This window comes from Fulmarus glacialis, unplaced genomic scaffold, assembly GCF_000690835.1.
Source record: "Fulmarus glacialis isolate BGI_N327 unplaced genomic scaffold, ASM69083v1 scaffold13047, whole genome shotgun sequence".
NCBI lineage: Eukaryota > Metazoa > Chordata > Aves > Procellariiformes > Procellariidae > Fulmarus > Fulmarus glacialis.
The window spans coordinates 1-18763 of record NW_009221327.1 but is presented as its reverse complement, the minus strand read 5'-3'; the positions used below and the strand labels follow the sequence as shown (position 1 = coordinate 18763).

General features: G+C 50.0%; 2 protein-coding genes across 2 annotated transcripts; both read right to left on the bottom strand.

Annotated features, from left to right (window-relative positions):
* Positions 1–2403: 2403 nt before the first annotated feature.
* CALML4 (calmodulin-like 4) lies at positions 2404–8811 on the bottom strand. The gene is made up of 4 exons (XM_009581072.1): positions 8772–8811; positions 7084–7224; positions 6227–6415; positions 2404–2522 (listed from the first exon to the last, which is right to left on the bottom strand). Exons 1-4 carry the CDS (start codon positions 8809–8811, stop codon positions 2404–2406), a joined length of 489 nt encoding a protein of 162 aa, XP_009579367.1.
* Positions 8812–11128: 2317 nt separating this feature from the next.
* On the bottom strand, positions 11129–18063 carry CLN6 (ceroid-lipofuscinosis, neuronal 6, late infantile, variant). Its single transcript, XM_009581071.1, has 7 exons — positions 17936–18063; positions 17725–17839; positions 16851–16949; positions 14445–14633; positions 14277–14332; positions 12747–12869; positions 11129–11502 (listed from the first exon to the last, which is right to left on the bottom strand). Exons 1-7 carry the CDS (start codon positions 18061–18063, stop codon positions 11214–11216), a joined length of 999 nt encoding a protein of 332 aa, XP_009579366.1. The 3' UTR covers positions 11129–11213.
* Between the last annotated feature and the right edge of the window lie 700 nt (positions 18064–18763).

The following is an 18763-nucleotide window of genomic DNA, read 5'->3' as shown; positions in this document are numbered from 1 at the left end:
GCTGAAAGGATTTGTTAATCAACTGTTCTGGTCAACAGGGAAGAATTAAGCTGTGTATTGGATCATTTGTAATTTGGCTATTGATGCATATTGGAAACAAATGCTTCTAAATGAACTCCTTGTTTCATAAGCTAATTACGCTCATGCTCAAAGCAACTGAGGTTTTTGCTTGCCTTCATCGCTGGTACTTCTGTAGCAAAGGTCTGGAACAGCTCCGGTGGGCAGAAACTGAACTCCACACTGTGGGTGGACCTCCAAAAGGCGCTAGTGCTCAAAGGCTCAGCCTCAAGGTAGGTCCAAACACTGAGATTAACTGTGAACAGTCAGAAGAGAGTTACAAGGGAAATCCTTTTTTTTGCTGTTACTTGGAACCTATTCTTGGGTTTTCTAGTGAATCCTATCTCTGTTTCCCTGTATGATGTTTTTCTGGGGTGTTATCTGAGTGTTGAGCTGCTTGTAACTCGAATTTTCAGAGAAACAAGGGGTTTTGTTTGTTTTCTATCTGTAGAGTAGGAAGAGCTACTATAAGAATTGAGGGATGCAGTAGAAAGGTATGACAACGTATGTCGGTTTTACATCGAGCGGTTTATTTCCCCTTGAAGCGTGATCCTTTGCTGTTCAGAGGGCCTTTGGTTAGTATCCTGGCATGTCAGGGTCCAAGTCTGAGCTCACTGGGTTAGTCTGGGACTGCCGACTTGCGAGAACCGCAGGCTCTGCAGTTTGGCTCTGAATCAGCGGCGGTTGGACACAAAACTGCCATTTGTCTGAAAGATGTATCCTGGATCTGCTTCCATTTCTTGCGTAGCATTCAGCATGTCATCTAATCTTTTGTGCTTTTTTTACCCCCATGTAATAATATTCCATGAGAATAATCCCTACTTTACCCTTCTAGAGACACTGTTACTGATTTGGAAGGGTTAAGATTGGCTCATGCTTTGTTTTTTCAGTTTCTAATCAAGTTTGTGCTTGTTATAGTCCCGGTTGATTCCAAGCGTTGCAGCGATGTGTTATGGATTTGGTGGTAGCCTTAGTCTGCGGTGTTCAGGCTGTGCTAGGTGCCTCATTAGGGGATAAATGTATTGTATCTGTAATGATTTAGTTGCTGGTCATTTCACAAATTGAGCAAAAAGCAAGTTAGTTGCTTCAGTGATAAAGATTCAGAATTAAAAGAAGGAAGGAGAGGCACGGGTGGAAGGAGGGGAAGCTGAAGGGAAGGGGGCTCCCATGGGTAGAAGCCACAGCAGACCCGGCAGGAGCGTGTACACTCTTCCCGTGTACTTCACAGGTTGCTGCTTGTGCTGTGACTGTGCAAAGATGGTCTCTGCAAATTCCAGTCGACTCCAGAGAGAATCTGCTGTATGTTGTCCTAAATGTCGTACCAATCTGAGGACCTTAGCAAAAGCTGCCAAGATGTAGGTGGAATAAGATCAATCATGACTGCTCTGGGGCACACGGGTTTTAATCAGCCTGAAGTCAAGAGAGATGAGGTGTTTTTTTCCTGCTGTAGAGAAGCTGAATTTTCATGGCCCATGTTTTTCCCTGCCAGGCTGTCTCTAGGAGTACGTTCTGGGCAGCTAGCCCAGAACTTGGTGACAGATACATTTACCAAGCACAGCATTTTCAGTGTGTTGCCTCAGAATGCAGGGGCAGCTTGACGTTGCAAGATACTGCACCTTAATAAATAATGTGACAGAAGTACAACAATACAGAGATCTCGTATGTTGGAGGAGCGAAAGATGAGGAGGAATGAGACAGTGATCGTAGACCGCTTGGAGACTGGGAGTTGTCCTCTGCAGCCGGTGAGCATCACTAACTGGGGGAGTTGGAGATTTGCCGGCTGCCTGTCTCCTGTCGCTCTGGATAGTCAACAGGGACGCGGCCACCCCGCAAGCGGGGCTGTTAACTTGACAACTTCGTGACAGGGGAACATCTGGTTGGGAGTTACTGGATCATACCATGGATCCAAGGAATACCAGGGAGCTGCGCATAGTTACAGTAAATTTACCACCGTCGTGACATAATCAGGCTTCCCGTGTCAGGGCTTGGGTGTGTGGAAGCAGAAATGGTTATGGGTGTTGCTGACTTCTTAGAACACAGTCACCTTGAGACCTTTACTGCAAGTTATCATTTATGCCACAATCTGTAGACTTAAACGCATTTTTAAATAAGAGGGTTTTTTTTCAAGCATGACACATGTTACACAAGGGAGTGTTATATTCAGTTTATTTAAGTAGCAGCTCACATTTTGTGACAACATTTCTCCAGAAATGGGGTGGGAACCTGTGTGAATGTAAGCACTATCATGAAGGCAAAATAAGGATTTTTAAAGGCAAATGATGATTCCTGAGTCCAAGTGGTAACTAGGAAAAATTGAAGTTAAAAAAGTTTCAGGTCCTGCTCTTATCAAATCTTTTGGTTTGAATTTTGGTAGTCGACTGTAGGAAGACAAATGACGCGGACAAATTCTTCATATTTTATTGTTCCATTTGGTCCAATTTTGGCTTCTTTTAGCAGGTCATCAACTGAAAGAAAGAGTAAAAGAAAATACAAGTTTGAGTGGCATATATTAGGGATGTTGTGATCTTCAAAAGAAGACCAATGCAGGATTTGGGTTTCCAAATAATTTTTGTTAGAAGTAGTAACTTCTGGGATCAGTTGGAGGTGCCATCCACATTGTAGCTTTAAACTAGCATCAGTTAGCACACTGATTTTGATTTCAGTGTCTAACTTTCTGGAGCAGAGATGTCCATCTCTTCGAGTTCCACATGGAAAAGATTCACAAATTTAATCCAAATCAGCTTTTAATTGCTCTTGGTAGGAGTGGCTTATTTGGCTTGAATAGCAAACCCTATTCAATTTAGACAAAACTAAGCGCTCATGCAGATTATGTGCCCAACTTTAAGTAGATTTGTGTGACGCTTGTTAATATTGGCAGGCCTTTAGTGTTTGAAAGCGAAGAATACCTTCTCAGCTGGGGGTCTAAGGCTCTTGCTGAAAATACTTCTAAAGAAGTGGTAACCGTGCAGTTGGCACCTGGCAGCAGTGATGCTTTTCCTTCCAGCTTTGGGAATGTCTTGGCAGTGACCTAACTTAAAATGTTCTCTTCTGGACAGGCTAAACCATTAAAAGGTATTTTTCCTGTCAGATAATGTCAATAAAATAGAAGTATGTAAGAAATGACGCATAGAAAAGTAGTGTTAAATGTTGCTGAATGAAGCTGCTAATGGGAATTAGATGCCACATTCGTCCGGATGACAGGGGAGGAGGCGAATTCCCTTGCTTGTTTAATTTGCCCATAACATATAGCGGGTGGGCACTAAAACAAGCATCAGAGAATCCCAGCAGCTTTTATTTGATCGTGTTTTGGGCAGCAATTTCCTTCAATAAGGTATCTAGTACAGTCCGGAAGAGCTTTTTGCTTGCATGCTTGCGGATGTTGAGGGGCGTGTGGTGGTCACAAGTGTGTTGCCGTTTTTCTTGGGGCCATCGGTGCGATAACAGGATCGTGGCTGGATGCTGTGCAGAGGGATGGGGCAGGGGGTCCGTCTGTTGCATTGTGGACCTGCGTTTATCGTTGGATATTTTGTTAGCAGGACACCTTTTAGGTGTTTAGAGCCTGTTGATGGACCGTTGAAACAGATGGATTATACTTGGCCATGTGCTAATTACGAATCCTCCATAATCTCATGCCCATGCGGGCTGGAGTCACCTGGCCGGGGCAGTGCTCGAGTGCTCTCCCTGTCTGAAATGGCGGAGGCTGATCTGCGTTCTTACTCGTGAGCTACTTGGCTGAGGTTACCAGAACGGCTGTTCAGGCTGAACGAGCTGTGGTTGTTTAAATAAGACTCCAAGTACTCATACTTGAGCACAGAATAATAGCTTTGCAGTTGCCAGTTGTGAAATCCAGGGGGAAGGTCATTGGGAGCGGGGGAGGTTTAGGGGGAAATAAGCTGTTTTACTGTAAATAGTTGTGGAAGGTCTCTGTGAGCAGCATAACCTGGTTCCTCTCTCTTCTGTTCGTGCGGGTACGGGCTGAGACGCTGCTTTCCCCCCTGGTTCCTCTCTCTTCTGTTCGTGCGGGTACAGGCTGAGACGCTGCTTTCCCCCGTTTGCAGTCAGGTATCAGTGTATATAAAGGGGGTAAGCGCAGCCCCTGTGGAAGCTGCTGCTGGCAGGATCTGGTTGCAGTGTGGGGTAAATGAGGGGCTGTTGTGAGAACTTACTTACTGTAAGGTAAGTAACAGTTCTTTCTTTCCAGGAGATCTAATCCTCCTTTCAAAAAGAATACCCTGATGGTAATCAAATGCTTCTAAGGACATAAATTCAAGAAATAATTAATTCTTCCCAGAACATTTAAAAATAACACAGAAGAAAAATGTGTCGGTTCTCATTTGGTAAAAGTACGTTAAATTAAAATGAAGTGAAGGCTTTTCTGGAGCCACTGTAAAAAAAGGTATGTGCCAGTAGTTACTGAACAATTGCAGATGCTAATGAAATTGAGTCTGTTCCAGCATCAAATATTTATAGCAACTTAGCAAGCTGGAGTTCAGTGTGTCAAGCCCAAGGGGGGACTTTTTTTTGGGAAGAAGCATTGCATGCTACTTCAGGATCTATAGCGCCTTGTTACAAGTTGGTGTATAGGCTGCGCATCTACTCACGAAGTAATGGGAGATCCCCCTGCACTCCCAAATCTTCTTTATGTAACAGCGGTTCTTGCTAGGATGCCTTTGATTAGGGTTAATGTCTCCATGTCTTCACTGCTCAGCTCTCATAATAGCTCTGAAAGTGCTTTCAAATGTAAACAGCTGCATAAACTATTATTCCAGTTAAACAACTGAAGAAAACACTCAGAAGACATGCCTTGTTGGCGTATCACTCATGAAACTGGTGATGGCAACTGGACTGACCAACCTTGCTCTAATTAAATCTAAATTCTCCTTTAACATTAGAAAGGACAGTTCTTGTACCCCTGAGGAGCCTAACGGGGTCTGTACCAACCCCATAACCCTGATAAAACTCACTCCTTGCCCATATCAAACCATCGATGGGTTTTTCTACTTGCTTTCTGCCAAAGATGGAGCATTAAAGTGCAAGCTCCAGAGCTTGCTCTCCGCAGTGGTGTCGGAGGGGCGAGAGCTCTGCGAGAGCCAGAGGAGAAGCCACGGGTGATGAGGTTTGGAGCAAGGAGGGGACGGGACACCCCGTCTGCAGGGCTGCTGGGCAGAGGGGCGTGCAGAGCGCTGCCCTGCCTTCCCGCAGGCCTGGGCCCCCTCCTCCAGCCTGTGAAAGCTGGGAAAGCGGGGCATGCATTTAAAAAGTTTATATACATACATAAAATGCCTAGGGCAAAATCAGCTGTCTAAAAAGGTTTTGATCATTTTCAGCGTCCTGGAAATTCCCTCCTGTTGTGCCCCTTGGAGGCAAAATTTGGACAAACAGGACAGTTTTTTTTCTTTTTTTTTTTTTTAAAGAATCTTAATTTAGAAGTCTCTCTTCCAATTTTTGCTGGCCACAGAGCTCGCCGCAGCAGCATTCTTGGGAAACGGCCAGTGCCCTGTGTGCTCCGCAGAGCATCGCTGCAGCTGGGGGCGCGGACGCTCTCCCAGGGCCCTTCGTGGGACAGACGCTCGCTTTATAAATACAGTGAAGCATCTCGGGGTGAAAAATCATCATTCAGGAAACAACTCGAGAAAGGAAAAAGGACTCCCGGTTAGTGGGCAGCTGGCTTACCTCTTCTGCAAAGTACAAAATCTCTGCTTAGCGATCGCGCTGTGGGTAGAGGCTGACAACAGCGAGGTGACTTCACCCTCACGTGAGTCTAATTAGCTGCAGCAAGCTGACGTCGCTAACGCGCTCTGCTCGGCTCTGGGAGCGCTCCCCGCTCTGTGTGCCTGTCTGGGTTTGCTGGGGGCTCTGGTTTCCGAGGGGAAAGTGTTTTAAAGGAAGGCACATCGTGTGGCTGTGGCAGGAAGGAGACTGGTGCCGGTGGGGTGGACCTGGGGACACGACGGTGAGGCGTGATGCCCTGGTGTGCTGCACGTCTCGGGCGTGATGGGGGGACATCCCTTGCCCCCCAACTGAGGGAGGCACCAGCGCTATCTCCTGCTGGTGCAGGTCTTTCCTGGCTTCCCAGCTGGAAGCGCCTGATCCCAGATTTGACTACAGAGAAAAATCAGGAAGGAAATAAGATGGGGAGCATTTGATACATCTTTGAATTGCAAAATACCTTCTTCCTCGGAGAGCTTTTCTCCTAGTCTTGTAAGCTTGGCTCTCAGCTCCGAAACGTTGATAATGCCTCTCTTCTGCCTGTCTATCATGGACAAGGCCGTGAGGATTTCCCTCTCGGGTTCCTCTTGCTTCGTTTGCCTGTACATAATATTCAGGAAAGTGGAGAAATCCAACTCTGCATTTCTGTCTGGAAAAATAAGAGCAGATTCTTTAGGAATGGCTTGGTTTTGTAGTCTGGATCCAGATGTAAGCATCCCCCTCCCCTCCCCCCCAGTTCCCCTTCCTGGGGCACCTTTTCCCTTTTGCCTGACTCTGGTCTGGACCAGGGCGGACCACTGCTGGGGGCTTTCTCCTGGCCTGAAAACCCATTTATAGCTTTGCTAGACTTGTGCCTGAAACCTTGTATCCAGAATTTTTAATCCAGCCCACCTTATCTCATGATTCTTCTTCGGTCTTTGTGCTGCACTTTGTATTTATTTATACATACCCGCAGATGAATATCTTTCTGTGCTCTTCTACCTCTGCTGGTTGGACTGGACAGTTTCCCAGCCTCAAAATCCATAATCAATATGTACGCCTCCTGCTGCTCTTGAAGCTTTTCTTTTTCAATGGCACTGTTCTAATCTGTGTGCTGGATTGACTTTGTTCACGGTCTAGCACATCAGACTAGGTTTTGGTGACTGCCCTTGGTTATGCTGCATTGCCTGGGCTGTTTCACCTGAGAGTGCATATTACCTACTGGGCTCCAGGCAGCTTCTTGTCTTTGCATGTAGTCTCCTGACTTCAGAAAAGTTGAATTTTTCCAACCGTAATCCAATGTGTTTTATTCCTGTGCTAAGGCTGCACTTTGCTTACCGATCTTGTGCAAGTGCAGGTGTCTCTGCACCTCTGCTGGCGTCGGGCTGGCTCCCAGGCACCGCATCACTGCCATCAGGTCGGAGGCTTTTATCTTGCCTTTTTGTTTCTTGTCGTACAGGGAAAAACATTCCTTGAACTCTAATTAAAAACCAAAACTCTGTTATGCCATGTAAGATCACATTGATCTACCAGTGATGTTTCTTCTCCCGTTGCCCGGCCGGGCGGCGTTGGTAGGGCTCCAGCGGGGATATTGTGTCTGGTTCGGGGTGTCTCATTTCAAGGAGGATGATGGACAGTGGGGGAGGACCCCGGGTGAAGTGCCAAGGGCAATTAAAACCCGGCCTTGTGAATAGCTGAGCTAATCAGGGTCCTTCAGCCTAATGAAGTAAGTCTGAAAGCGGAGTCAGGCTTCCAAATACGTAGAATACTGTTAAAAAGTACTTTTCTCTGCCTTCATGGGGGGTAGGAGAGGATGCTGAAGGAACGAGCCTTAAGGAGCAGTGGAGGATGCTGCTTTGGTCCCTGCCATGGTCTGCGCAGGGTCTGGCACTTGCCCCTGCCTCTGCCTGCCACTGGCTGGATTTTAATAAAAGCCAAAAGAACTGGTCATGTCGCATTTGACAGTCTGAGTGCTGCCGGCGGGTGAGTCCAGCAGAGGAGGGCTCTGCCTGCCCTGCCGCCATCCCGCTGCAGCATCTCCCCTCCCTCGCTTCTCCCGCGGTCCTCGCCTGCCTGCTCGCCCTCTCCCCTTCCCCCCCGAACACTGGCTTCGCAGTTTTCAAATAAATTAAGGGTTGCAGCTGACCTAGATAAGGCTGCCATCTCTCATTCTGCCTTCCCACTCTGCTCCCAGCGCAGTGGCAGGCTCTGCTCCTCGTCACGCTCAACGCTAACGGGCAAGTTGTGCTGCATAGGGACAATCCTGTCTGCAGCGCAGCCAGAGAAATAAAAATCAGCCTATTTTGGTGCGATCACCCTCCACCCCCCTCATCCTCTCTGTCCCTAGACCTTATTGCAGGCGTGAGTGCAGGGTGCCCTTTGGGTGCTGGGTGCCCCGTGGGTGCTGTGGCCTCCCGCTACCCCGGCCGCCGCCTCCCCTGCGGCAATCCTGCAGAGCTGCTGAGTCCAAGGGCGCTGCAGATTAACAGATTTGCAATAATACTCTTATTTTAGCTTTCTTCTGCCATTCTCATAGCAAACCCTTCCTCGTTCCCACCCGAGGCAGGGGTCCCCTTTACCAGGGAGAGCCCTGGTGCCTCACAGCAAGCATTTGTACCTCCTGCACCTTCCTCTTCCTCCTTCACCTTCGCTCCCATCATACGTGAAGCCTTGCCAGGCTCCAGTACTGCAGACCGTCACCTGAAATTTCTCCTGGTCCCTGCTAGCTCGGCCAGGGCTGTGTTTACGGGGCTGGGAGGTCGCTGGTTAACTTCTGCCAGTCTTGGTGCGATCTGGTCTGCAGGTGGTCTCAGCTCCCTGCCCGTGCCTACTGCTGTTTTAATGAAATCAGGGAGATTTCTCCGCTTTCAGAGCGAGCAGATCCCCTCGAGAGCTGGGAGGAGGGCAAGTGGGGGAGCACAAGCCCAGACTGAGACCCTTTTGGGGGAAATGCCATTAGCTATAAATTTGTTAAGCTGATCTTGCTCATAATATTTGAAAAAAAACCAGACCAGAACTGTACGTACCATTAATTTGATCCTGGGACAGAAATTTTGCCTGTAGCATGAAGGGGGAAGGAGAGAGAAGAAAAAAAAAAAAGCAGCTTTAAAATCTAGATGGGGGAGCGGGGGTGAGCAGTTTGTATCGGCCAAAACGCTTCACTCACCATTATTTTGCGGGCCCTCCTTGTGTTTTATGCTGCCCGTCGGGATCAGAGGCGTCTGCTCCTACTTTTTCTATTCAATTAAGGGCTAAAGTCCGCCAGCCCGGGGCGGAGTGCGGCCAGGCTGTAATAAATACCCTGCTGCTATGGCTACGAGACCTGATCCCTGCCAGGGCTGGATCCTGCTGCCAGCGCGGCTCCTGCTCACGCCGTGGGGAGAAGGGCTCTCCGGGACCCCGAGCAGCGATGCTGTCGGGTGGAGTGGGGCGAGAGCTTCCTTCGGTCGGGGTTTAAGAGTTTTTGGGGTCAGGCTGGATGGAGATGAGCTGGTTGAGCACAAAAGGTTTGATAATCTCAAATAGCTGCACACCTTGCACCAAGCTTAGCTGCTGGGAGACAAATCCAGCCTTGTCGAGATCTGCTGAGGCCACTGGGGAAGGGTGCGGGGGGATTTACAGCTTTGCAGTTACTGCTGGAGGGGTTTTGCTGGTGGGCGGGAGAAGGAGTTAGGTCAGGCTTTGCACGTCCTGGCTGAGCTCAGTGCAGGGCGTTGGGCATCGCTGGCAATGTCGCTGTGCCTTGCCCTTGCAGGGAAAGGGGGGTTTAGATGTGCCCTCTGCAAACGTGAAGGAGCTGGGACACTGCAGACAGGCTGAGAGAAGAAGGGCTTTTTGAGATGGTTTAAAAAGGTCCCCATTATCTGAGTTTTTATTTATTAGCATTTATTTAGCTAATCTGCTTGGGAGCCTCCGGGACTGCCAAGTCTTGTTGCAGCCCTCGGAAGGGAGACACCGAGGAAATGATGCTGAGGGAGAGGGAGGGCTGCAGCGAGCCGGGGAGCTTCTGGGGTTTAAACCTGGGTGCGTGGGGAGGCAGAGCCTCCAGCTGGGGTGGACTAGCCCAGACGAACAGCCGTGTTTGCTCACGTCTCCAGTGCTATGCTTCTGCCACTCAGTTGACATTCAAGCCATTGAAAAGCAAGTAGTATACATAAATCTACAATTTTGTCCCATCCTGTCCCCTACAAAAAGCTCAGCTCGGCCGGGTGCTCCTGGGTGTGGGATGGGCGATGTTCTGCCTCTGTGGATCTGCTGGTGCTCGAAGTACCCCGAAAAGAAACCCAGCGGCTGCGCAGGCAGGGCTAGCACGTGTGCGGGGGGATGAAGTCCCTGATGCCAGGCCGTGGCTGAGCTCTAGACCCAAGAACAAAATATTTAGTGGCCGTAGTGACCACATGGACCAGACCCTTCCCAGGGCAGACCCTGCCCTGTTACAATGACACGTTCAGGATCCTTAAATCTCATGGGATAAAGATTCTCCCTTCAAAGAACAGAGCTGCTCCAGGAAGCAATGTGAGTCCCTCAGCTTTTACCAAATGTTTTTATTCAGTATGTTTCGCTAATAGCTTTTTTTCCTTCTACCACTTGGATTCCGTCACACAGGGCTCTAATACAAATTTTATAGACATAAACCATCGCAGGGATGCAGCTGGAGTTGCAGAAGCTCAGCTCCATCACCTGAGGCTGGAGAAGGGGTGAGCGGGAGCAGAAGCTGCCGGCAGCGCAGACCCCACACGAGCGGGGCCGATGCTGGAGCTCACCCCCCGCCCGATGCTCTTCGTGGGGAATTGGCCCTTCTGCCGCCAGCCAGACCCTTCCCGCACCGTGCCCGTGCTTGGCAGCGAGGGCTTAACCCCGGCGCTGACAGTCGGGGCCTCGGGAGGGCTCCCCGGGGAGGCACAGCCCAGCAGAGCCTCCCTGCAGATCCAAGGTAGGGCGGCTCAGCCCCTTCCCGGCTTGTTTGCTCGGCTGGGAGCAGCGTGGGAGGAGCGGATACACCCCTCTGTGCCAAGACACGGGGAAGGCGAGAGCGCTCCGACTTCCCGGCAAACCGCTCCCGTTGAAGGCCAGGATGCTCTCCGGTTGTGGTGGGATGGGGGTTCGCCAGCGGCGTGGACCGCCGTGGGGCTGAGATGCTGCGCCCCTGCTCCGGTACGGGAGGGGTTTGGTGCTGTCCCCTAAGCACCCGAAGAAGTCCAGCGTGGAACTGCGTTGTGCAATTGTGAGGGCTGGCCGGTGCAAAGCCAGGGGAGACACCCCTGCCACGGCCCCGGCTTTAAAGCATTAAATTGCAAAGACTATTTTTCTCTTTTGTTCGAACACCCCCTCCCTAGCTAGGTCTAGTTAACATACGATACGTCTTGCAGCTAATGTTGGTCAGGAATTTATTTGAAATACATCTACATTAGAAAAACTAGATTTTTTTTTTTTTTTCTTTTCTTCGAATCACTCTAAAATATCAAAACTTATAAACTTTCCTTTGCTGCATGGAGGTTGTTCATGTGCAGGGTGTAAAATGCCCACGGCTCAGGGATATAGATCACGCCAGGATACTTCTTCCTGAGAATTTTGTCATTCCACAGCCAAACCACCCAAACAGCGATGAGGACTAGCGTTATGATGAAGGAATAGAAGAGAAAAAGCCCATTGCTGTCCAGGACGAGTCCTTTGCGTTTCTGGTGCATCACTAAAGCCATCATGGCAAAGAAAGTGAAAATGTAGAGGATGAAAATCTGACCCTCCGTCACGAGATACCTACAAAGCAGAAGCACCCGTTAGTGTCCCCGGGGGCAAGCGCTGAGCGACAGCAGCCCCCGGCGCGTCCAGCTTCACCTGGGGTGAACGCCTCCCCCTTCTCCCTGCTCTACATCCAGACAAACGAAGCTGTGCTGCTTTCTACTGCCAGCTTTTAAGCTGTGATTTGTTTTCATGTTTCTTACTGGTAATTTAACAACTGAGCTATGGGCTTCACTAAGAGAATGGGTAAAGAAATGCGTGCCCAGTATGGGATTTGAAAGGTGCTGGGCTCAGTTTGTGAATGGGATGCTTAAAGGCAGAACCAAAGCCAAGCTCTGGCTCCGACCCGGGGATGTTGTGCTCATTTAGTCCAAAAATCCTCCGCTCCCCCTGTGCTGTATCTGGCAGTGGCCAGTCCTGAACGGGTGTTAGCAGGGGGAAGGAGGAATTACACTCCCTGGTTCTTAAATCACTAGCACACGAACTGCAGAGATTCACGCTGATATATTTAAAGGAAGTGTAACGGGGTAACTGGGAACTGACCAAATCTTCCTGATGATTTTGACTATCAAAAATTAATTTACTGTATAAAAACAGTCTCAGCAGGGGGCAAAGCCACAGGCAAGAGAGAACATCATCTCTGAAGATGAATGAAAAGTTGTTTGGCTGCCATCAGGGAAACCGTTTGGGAAGATGAGGCTAATGAAAATGGGAAATAAATAAGACCTCTCTCAAAAGGCTATTTGGACCCGCAGGGCGAGCCAAGGAGGCAGCATCTGAGCATCACGCAGGCGGCCTGGGCTCTGTGTAAAATCCCTGGGCAACTGGTGAGAGCATCCCCATTGCCACCAACAACCTGAGACCAGGCGGATGCGCTGCAGGTGCCGGGTGACCACCCCAAAATTGTCGAGGAATTGTCTAACAGCACAGCGAATGGCAGCCTTTGAAGGGGGGCAGACAGCAAGTACCATGGAGGCTGGAAGCCGGAGCTCCAGCAATAACAATATGACCAACAGTGTGGTTGAAGAAACACCCCGAGCAGGGACAGGAGTGCTGATGAGTGACCCTGAAGTTGTCCCAACTTGCAAAGGCTAAAGCGGTTGCAAATTTCAACCAGATTTGATTTGATTTTCCAGACCTGCAGAGCAGAAGCTGCAAGTTCTGCCCTGGGGAAGGGAGAGCCACTGCCTGCACGCTGCAGGGCTGCCTGTGGTACTCCCTCTTCGTCCCTTGCCCACCCAGAGTGGACAGAAGCCACTTACCAGTAATAAAGGCTGCTGGGCCCCATCAGAAGCAAGGCAGGCACTGGCATCCTGCTCTCCTCTTCAACAGGGGTGAAGCAGCCGGTGAAATATATAAACAGTATCAGGAAAAAAGGGATGTACCTGCAAACAGAAACAACACACTGGGCGGTGGTGTGACCCTGGAAGGTGTTTAAATCCCCACCCCCCAAATCCAAACCATGCACATAGGCAATTCCTATGCTGAGCCCATGAATTAATTTGGTGAACGAGCAGAAGCGGAGGCCACCCAGCCTGCTCCGGCCACACGTGCTCAGGCAGGTGAAGCAGTGGGTAACTGGGGTGCACGGTCCCACCTCTCTGCCAGCATCACAGCTCTTGCTATGAGGTTACCGCTGCGTCCATACGACAGACGAAGGGCTGGCAGTGCCTGGTGCAGGGCTATTGTATGTCCCGGCGGCACCAAGTGCTCCTGCAGATAACGAGACTTCGGGGGCTCTCGCAGGAAAAGCCCAAGTTTGCTGATTAGGTCAAACGCTGGGCTCAAGTGCTCTGCCGAACAATTGCATTTGTTACACTCCCAGCCTCTAAGAGGCTGTTTAAGAGCATTGTGTTGTGTCCTGCAAGAAAGCAGGACGTGGACCAGGATTTCAACAACCTAACAGAGCCCTTTTTTATTTAAAAGAATGGGATTTGCTTGCTTCACAGCAATCAAGCACATAAACCGGGAAAGCCTGATGGGGGAAGAGATTTCCCTCTGTGCTGAGAGAGGTCTCAGGATTATCTGGCAGCAGATAAAGGGCCAGACAGTCCTTTCTGGGGTCTTGGCACAGGCAGAGCAGCAGGACATGTCTGCAGCACCGGGTGCTGCTCACGCGGGCGGGAGGGCGCCCACGGGACCTGCCGCTACCAGCATTGCCTGCCCCTGGGTCAGCAAGTGCAGCCACGCTGGATGAAGCAGACCGTCCAGCTGGAACAAGCATTTCTAGGGTCAGCTTGGGGTGATAGCACAGAAATCAGACCCCAGCTGAGCTCCCTGCACCACCATGGCCAAAAGGTCTCTGTTACTGGGCGGCACTGGTCTGGCTACGCGAGCAAGCCTTCCCTCTCTCCGGGGGTCACTAAAGGGATGCACGGGAAAGGAGGGGTGCGAGCAAAGGGCTAACGAGATGGTCAACTTCCAGAGGAGGAAAAACGTGGGTGGTGACAGCCAAGGAGTCTGCGGAGCCCTCAGACCTGCGCTGTAACTTGTCCCTTCACCCGGGTATCCCGTGGAAGGGCGAGAACAGACGAGCTGTTCCTCTGGCCCTTGTGGCTGTCAAACAACTGCCACGTCCTAGAAATATCACTGAGACACAGACAAAACTAGGGAGAATGGGCGATTTTCCAAGGGAAAGATCCACTGTAATCACACTGCCTATGAAAACATTATCCCCAGCCAGCTCTCATCAGCTGTGTTTTATTTTTTTACATATTAAGCTATGATCAGATCAGATCTGCCCTTCCTTGTATTACGTTCCGAGGCCACTAGATAGACTGTAAATTGCTTACCACATGGAATGACCTAAATATTCATCATAGTAGTACAGCAGCTCAAAGGAATCAATCTGCAATGCAAGGAAAAGAGATTTAAAAGGGCAGAGGGAACAGGACGCTATTAAATAACAACAAGCAATTCGTTTTTTTTTTAAGTGCTTGTATAAAAACCAGCTTCTTTACCAGTGTCTCAGGCTTCAGGTTCTTGATGATGGGATTCTCTCTTACAGACAGATGGTGCTGGTAGCCACTGAAAATCAGGCGATGGTTTACGGAGTCTCCGACCAAGTGGATGCTGGCTCCCATGACAAACATGATGATGCTGACGTAGACCATTGATCTTGGTAAGGTCTTGGGGGATCTCTCGATGAGCTAAAAACAGAGACGTCTCGAACAGCGAGGCGGTACCAGCAGAGACACGTGACAAGTTCTGCCCTCTCTGACTTCCCGGTTTGCAAAAATCATCTAAACCCAAGCAGGGGCTTGCAGAAAGCTGCAGGTTGTGCTGCTGCCTGCGATGGCTGGCACCCTGCCGGGAAAAACACCACTGTCCCCCCGGGAAAACAGTGCGACCGCACCAGAACAAGCTTCCCTGATTGCAGCTGCTTTCCCTAAACACCTCAGACACATTTCCACCAGCCTGCGTGGCTTTCAGGTTTGAGTACACACTTCATCCCTGTTTGCAACAATAAAACGACATTTTTTGCCCCTGTTAAACCTTTCTGCAAAGCAACACCCTTAACGTGAGTCAATGCTTAGACTGAATCAGTGATCCAGTACTCCTAATACAGTACTTAAGCAATTTCTTCACCAGATGTGATCAAAACCGATTAATGAGAAACAAAAAAGCAGCTGCTTTCTCTGGTTCCTGTGCTGAGCAGATCTGCAAGGCTGCCTGTGCCCTCCAGTGGCAGGGAGAGCCTCCAGCAGCACCCCGCTGAGCACACGCACTTCACTGCCCTCAGAGACGCTCGCTCCTTTATAATTCTCCGCTGGATGATTTTCAGACGACTCTTGTTGAACGGTTTGGGGTTGTTTTTTTTTTTCCTTCCTAATGGAATCGGACTCACCTCTCTATTTGCTTCTAAAGAGGAAGCTGCATTTAAACCCGTATCTAGAAATACCTAATTACCAGCAAAACCGGTTGAGGCAACCTTTTGAACACCAGCTTTAGCGATGAGCTCTCCCAGTACCATCTCATGGTCTGCTCAGGTCTGGGTGGAGGCAGGCACGTGAGGCTGGTGGGGAGCCCGGTGTTGCTCAGAGCCTGGGGCGAGCTCCAGCAAGCCCAGCCGGGGACGAGGAGCGGGAGCTTCTCTCCAGAAAGGAGCTCCCCACTCAGCTCGCAAAGCAGGGAAGACCTTGAAAGACTTAAATCCCAGCTCAAGTAGTTCAGGCTTTGGAGGGAATGCCAAGCTGGCCTTGGGTCAGGGGGATGCATCAGCCCAGCCCGAGGATCAGCTGGGGCCACCTTTGCCTCCTGTCTCCCTGCTGCCAAATCAGCTTTGCAGCCCTTCATAAACAGTGAAAAGCTCCTTATTTGTATTTAATTTTGAGGCTTAACTTTCCCTTTCTCTGTAACTGCTGTATGAACATCAGAGGAGTCAGAGAGGACGAGGAGAGCAAAAGGTCCAGGAAAGCTCTTGTCTGATGGAAAAGGACGGTGGGACACGTCCTTCGAAGGGACACTGGGCAAAAGAAGTGCACCCTGAATAACAAACAGATTTTTTCTGTGGACCAGCCCTTCATGTGTGTTGCCAGGGAAGTCCAAGACTGCAAATTTTAACCTGATGAGTACCCAGCCTGCAGAAATCGGCTGTGTCAGACTGTATCAGGTCAGACCGAGCTTCAGAGCTTTTACATCCCCCAAGGGGCTGTAGCCTGAATATTCCTTTTTGGCCACGCCAGCATTTAAAATCTCCCAGACAGACTCAGGAGAGAGAGAATCATTTACATCTTAGGACATAATTCAATTTCTAGCTAACGAAGGTTAAAATATATTTATAATTGCTTTCTCATATCTTCTGGCTGCTAAGTATTTAATAAAAGATTTCTAATGATATGACAGTCTTTAACCTCACAAATGGTTCACACAATCCAGTGGCTGGCAGCTGAAGCAAGATAAATTCAAGCTAAAGATACAATTCTAATGTCGAAGAGCAAGTGTAATTAAGCTCTGAACAATTTAGAAAATCTACTATAGTTCCATCTGTCTCATAAGGTCTTTTAAGTCACGGGCAGATGTTGTCTCAAAAATACGCTTTGGCCCAGCCAGGGGGAAGGGCTCTGACTCCTCCTGAATCCGGAGTTCCCAGGGAAAAGCGATTTGGTTTGTATATGCAGGGAACTGAGTTGTATTAAGATGGTCACTGCCTTACTCTTTAAAAGGCGGCATCGCAAATTCTTTCTGGAGTGGCAAACCTCTAACGTACGGTAGGGCCGGCTCACTTGCAGGAGTTTGTGAATAACCAACGCTTGTTCAACAAGTTCCTAACAAACTCTTAGCCTTTACAAAACTGTATTGTTTGCCCTGTTTTTACAACTGGTGATACTGAAAAAAAAAAGTAACACCTGCACCTCGAGGTTTACCTTTAGCAGAAGGAATGGTGTGATAACGTTGTAAGCCATGTGGAAATAATCTCCAGCACTTGGTTTGTTTAGCGGAAACCACTCCAAAGGTAGGATTATCTGAAGGGGGGGAAAAAAGCACATCAGTATATCCTCGCCACCCAGCTCGCGATTACAGCCCCGTCACCGGCTGAAAGACGGGGAGAGAGAAAATCTTTGCTTTGGACTGCTCTTGCTTGCGGATTGTCAGCTTGACTTCACGTAGCTGTTAGTAACGGAGTTGGGTAGCTCTTCTTCCAGCAAGCATCCCTAAAAGCGCAATCTGGAGGTGAGTCCTAAACGCACAGCGTATTTACATCTCAGCCATTCACTCCTGCAGCGCTGCCCAAAGCCGATGCCGTGAAGTTGCGTGGCCAAGCGAGCGAGCAAGGCATTCGGGAGTCCTGCAGCAGTGGATCGGATCTCCGTTAACCCTCTGCCACGTGCAGATGCCAGCAATAAAAAATTACATTTGAGGGTAATGGCCACTTCTGCCCTGCACTATCTGGAGAGCAGGAGTCCCAAGCTCCGGAGATGCAGGCAAGGTACAGGGAAGAGCAGTAGGAACCTCGCCAGGTAACTTCTGTTACAAAAACATAAAGTCGTGGGATAGATGACATGGAACAAGTTTCCCAGATACCTTCCCTGTGACTTGGAGCAACACGCTTGATACCAGTTACTCACACCAGTACATCACAGCGGTCCTCGTCTCAAGGACAGCTCCTCAAGGGTGTCCCTTTGGTATAGAAAACAGCCCATGGGTCTACAGGGGACCACCACAGCTCTGCCCCCCTGTCCTCCACCCTAAATTAGCTGATTGCAAGCAGAGCAGCGGGCCTGCCTCTGCCACACTCACCATCGCAATGGGACGCCCAAAGTCCAGCACCCAGTTCTGCAGAGTGAAGTAGAACCACAGATCAAAATGAAACGGGGAGGTCTTGAAGGTGTCTTCATTCTTGACCGCTCCATGCCTGGAGATGACAGAAGTGACAGTGTCAGCCTTACGTCATACAACAGGTTTCCGAGGAGGCAGGGAGCAGACTCCAGGTCTGCATCCCCACCCCAACCTGTGCTTCCCTGGCTGCCGGTGCGTCTCCGGGCTTTGGGATCTGTGGAATAACAACAAAGTTGAGAGGCCAAAGAGAGGAGGAGGCAGTACAGAAAGGCAAAGCGTTGTTAATAAAAACTGGCACATCCCCGTAAGAAGGCTCTTCCTGGCTGAGAAGTGAGCACAAAAGCAGGATGAACAGCTTAAGTGCTGAATTAAGTGCAACTATTTTTAACTTTTGCATGACAAAGCAAAATTCAACTCCCATGGCACTTCTGCTGAACGCTAAAAATGCGTCGATGCCTGGCGGTACTCAAGCACAGGGATGCTCTGGACGCACTATCACCTTCATCTTCCACTCTGCCTCTGCAGAGCAAGGCCTGATCCAACCCCCCCTGAAGTCTTTCCACCAAAAAACCCTCCAGCACCACCGGACCTTCACCTCCCTACGGGAAAAGCGGATGAATCGCTCTCCTGTGATGCCGAGACCAGAACGGCGTCAGCCGGATCAGCCACGAGCTTGCGCTACGTGAGCCTACGGTCCAAACCCGATGGAGGGAGGAAGAGGATGGTGGTACCCTGGACGAGTCGGGGTGCCCTGGATGAGCCGGGAGAGCTGCGGCTCCCTGGAAGCAAACCCTGGACCAGCTGGGGTAACCCAGGTAAGCCAGGATGCCCTGGACAAGGCTGCGGTGCCGTGGCCGAGCGGGGGACCTCCGACCCTCCGGGATACCCTGGACACCCCCGGATGGGGTGCTGGTACCCCGGATGGGGCCGGGGGCCACGGGATGAGCCGGGGGGCTGGATGGGGCTGGGGTGTGCTGGGGGAGCTTGGGGCGGGATGAGC

Bases quoted from the DNA above. Each gene is read 5' to 3' on its own strand.
- CALML4 (XM_009581072.1), bottom strand. From the start codon at position 8,811: ATGCTACAGGCAAAATTTCTGTCCCAGGATCAAATTAATG. The intron at 7,225-8,771 runs GTACGTACAGTT...GTTTTTAATTAG, and splicing joins GTCCCAGGATCAAATTAATG to AGTTCAAGGAATGTTTTTCC. The intron at 2,523-6,226 runs GTATTTTGCAAT...TCTTTCTTTCAG, and splicing joins AAAGCTCTCCGAGGAAGAAG to TTGATGACCTGCTAAAAGAA.
- CLN6 (XM_009581071.1), bottom strand. From the start codon at position 18,063: ATGTGCCAGTTTTTATTAACAACGCTTTGCCTTTCTGTACTGCCTCCT. The intron at 16,950-17,724 runs GTGAGTGTGGCA...CCCCCCCTTCAG, and splicing joins TTGGGCGTCCCATTGCGATG to ATAATCCTACCTTTGGAGTG. The intron at 11,503-12,746 runs GTAAGTGGCTTC...TCTGCTTTGTAG, and splicing joins CCCAGCAGCCTTTATTACTG to GTATCTCGTGACGGAGGGTC.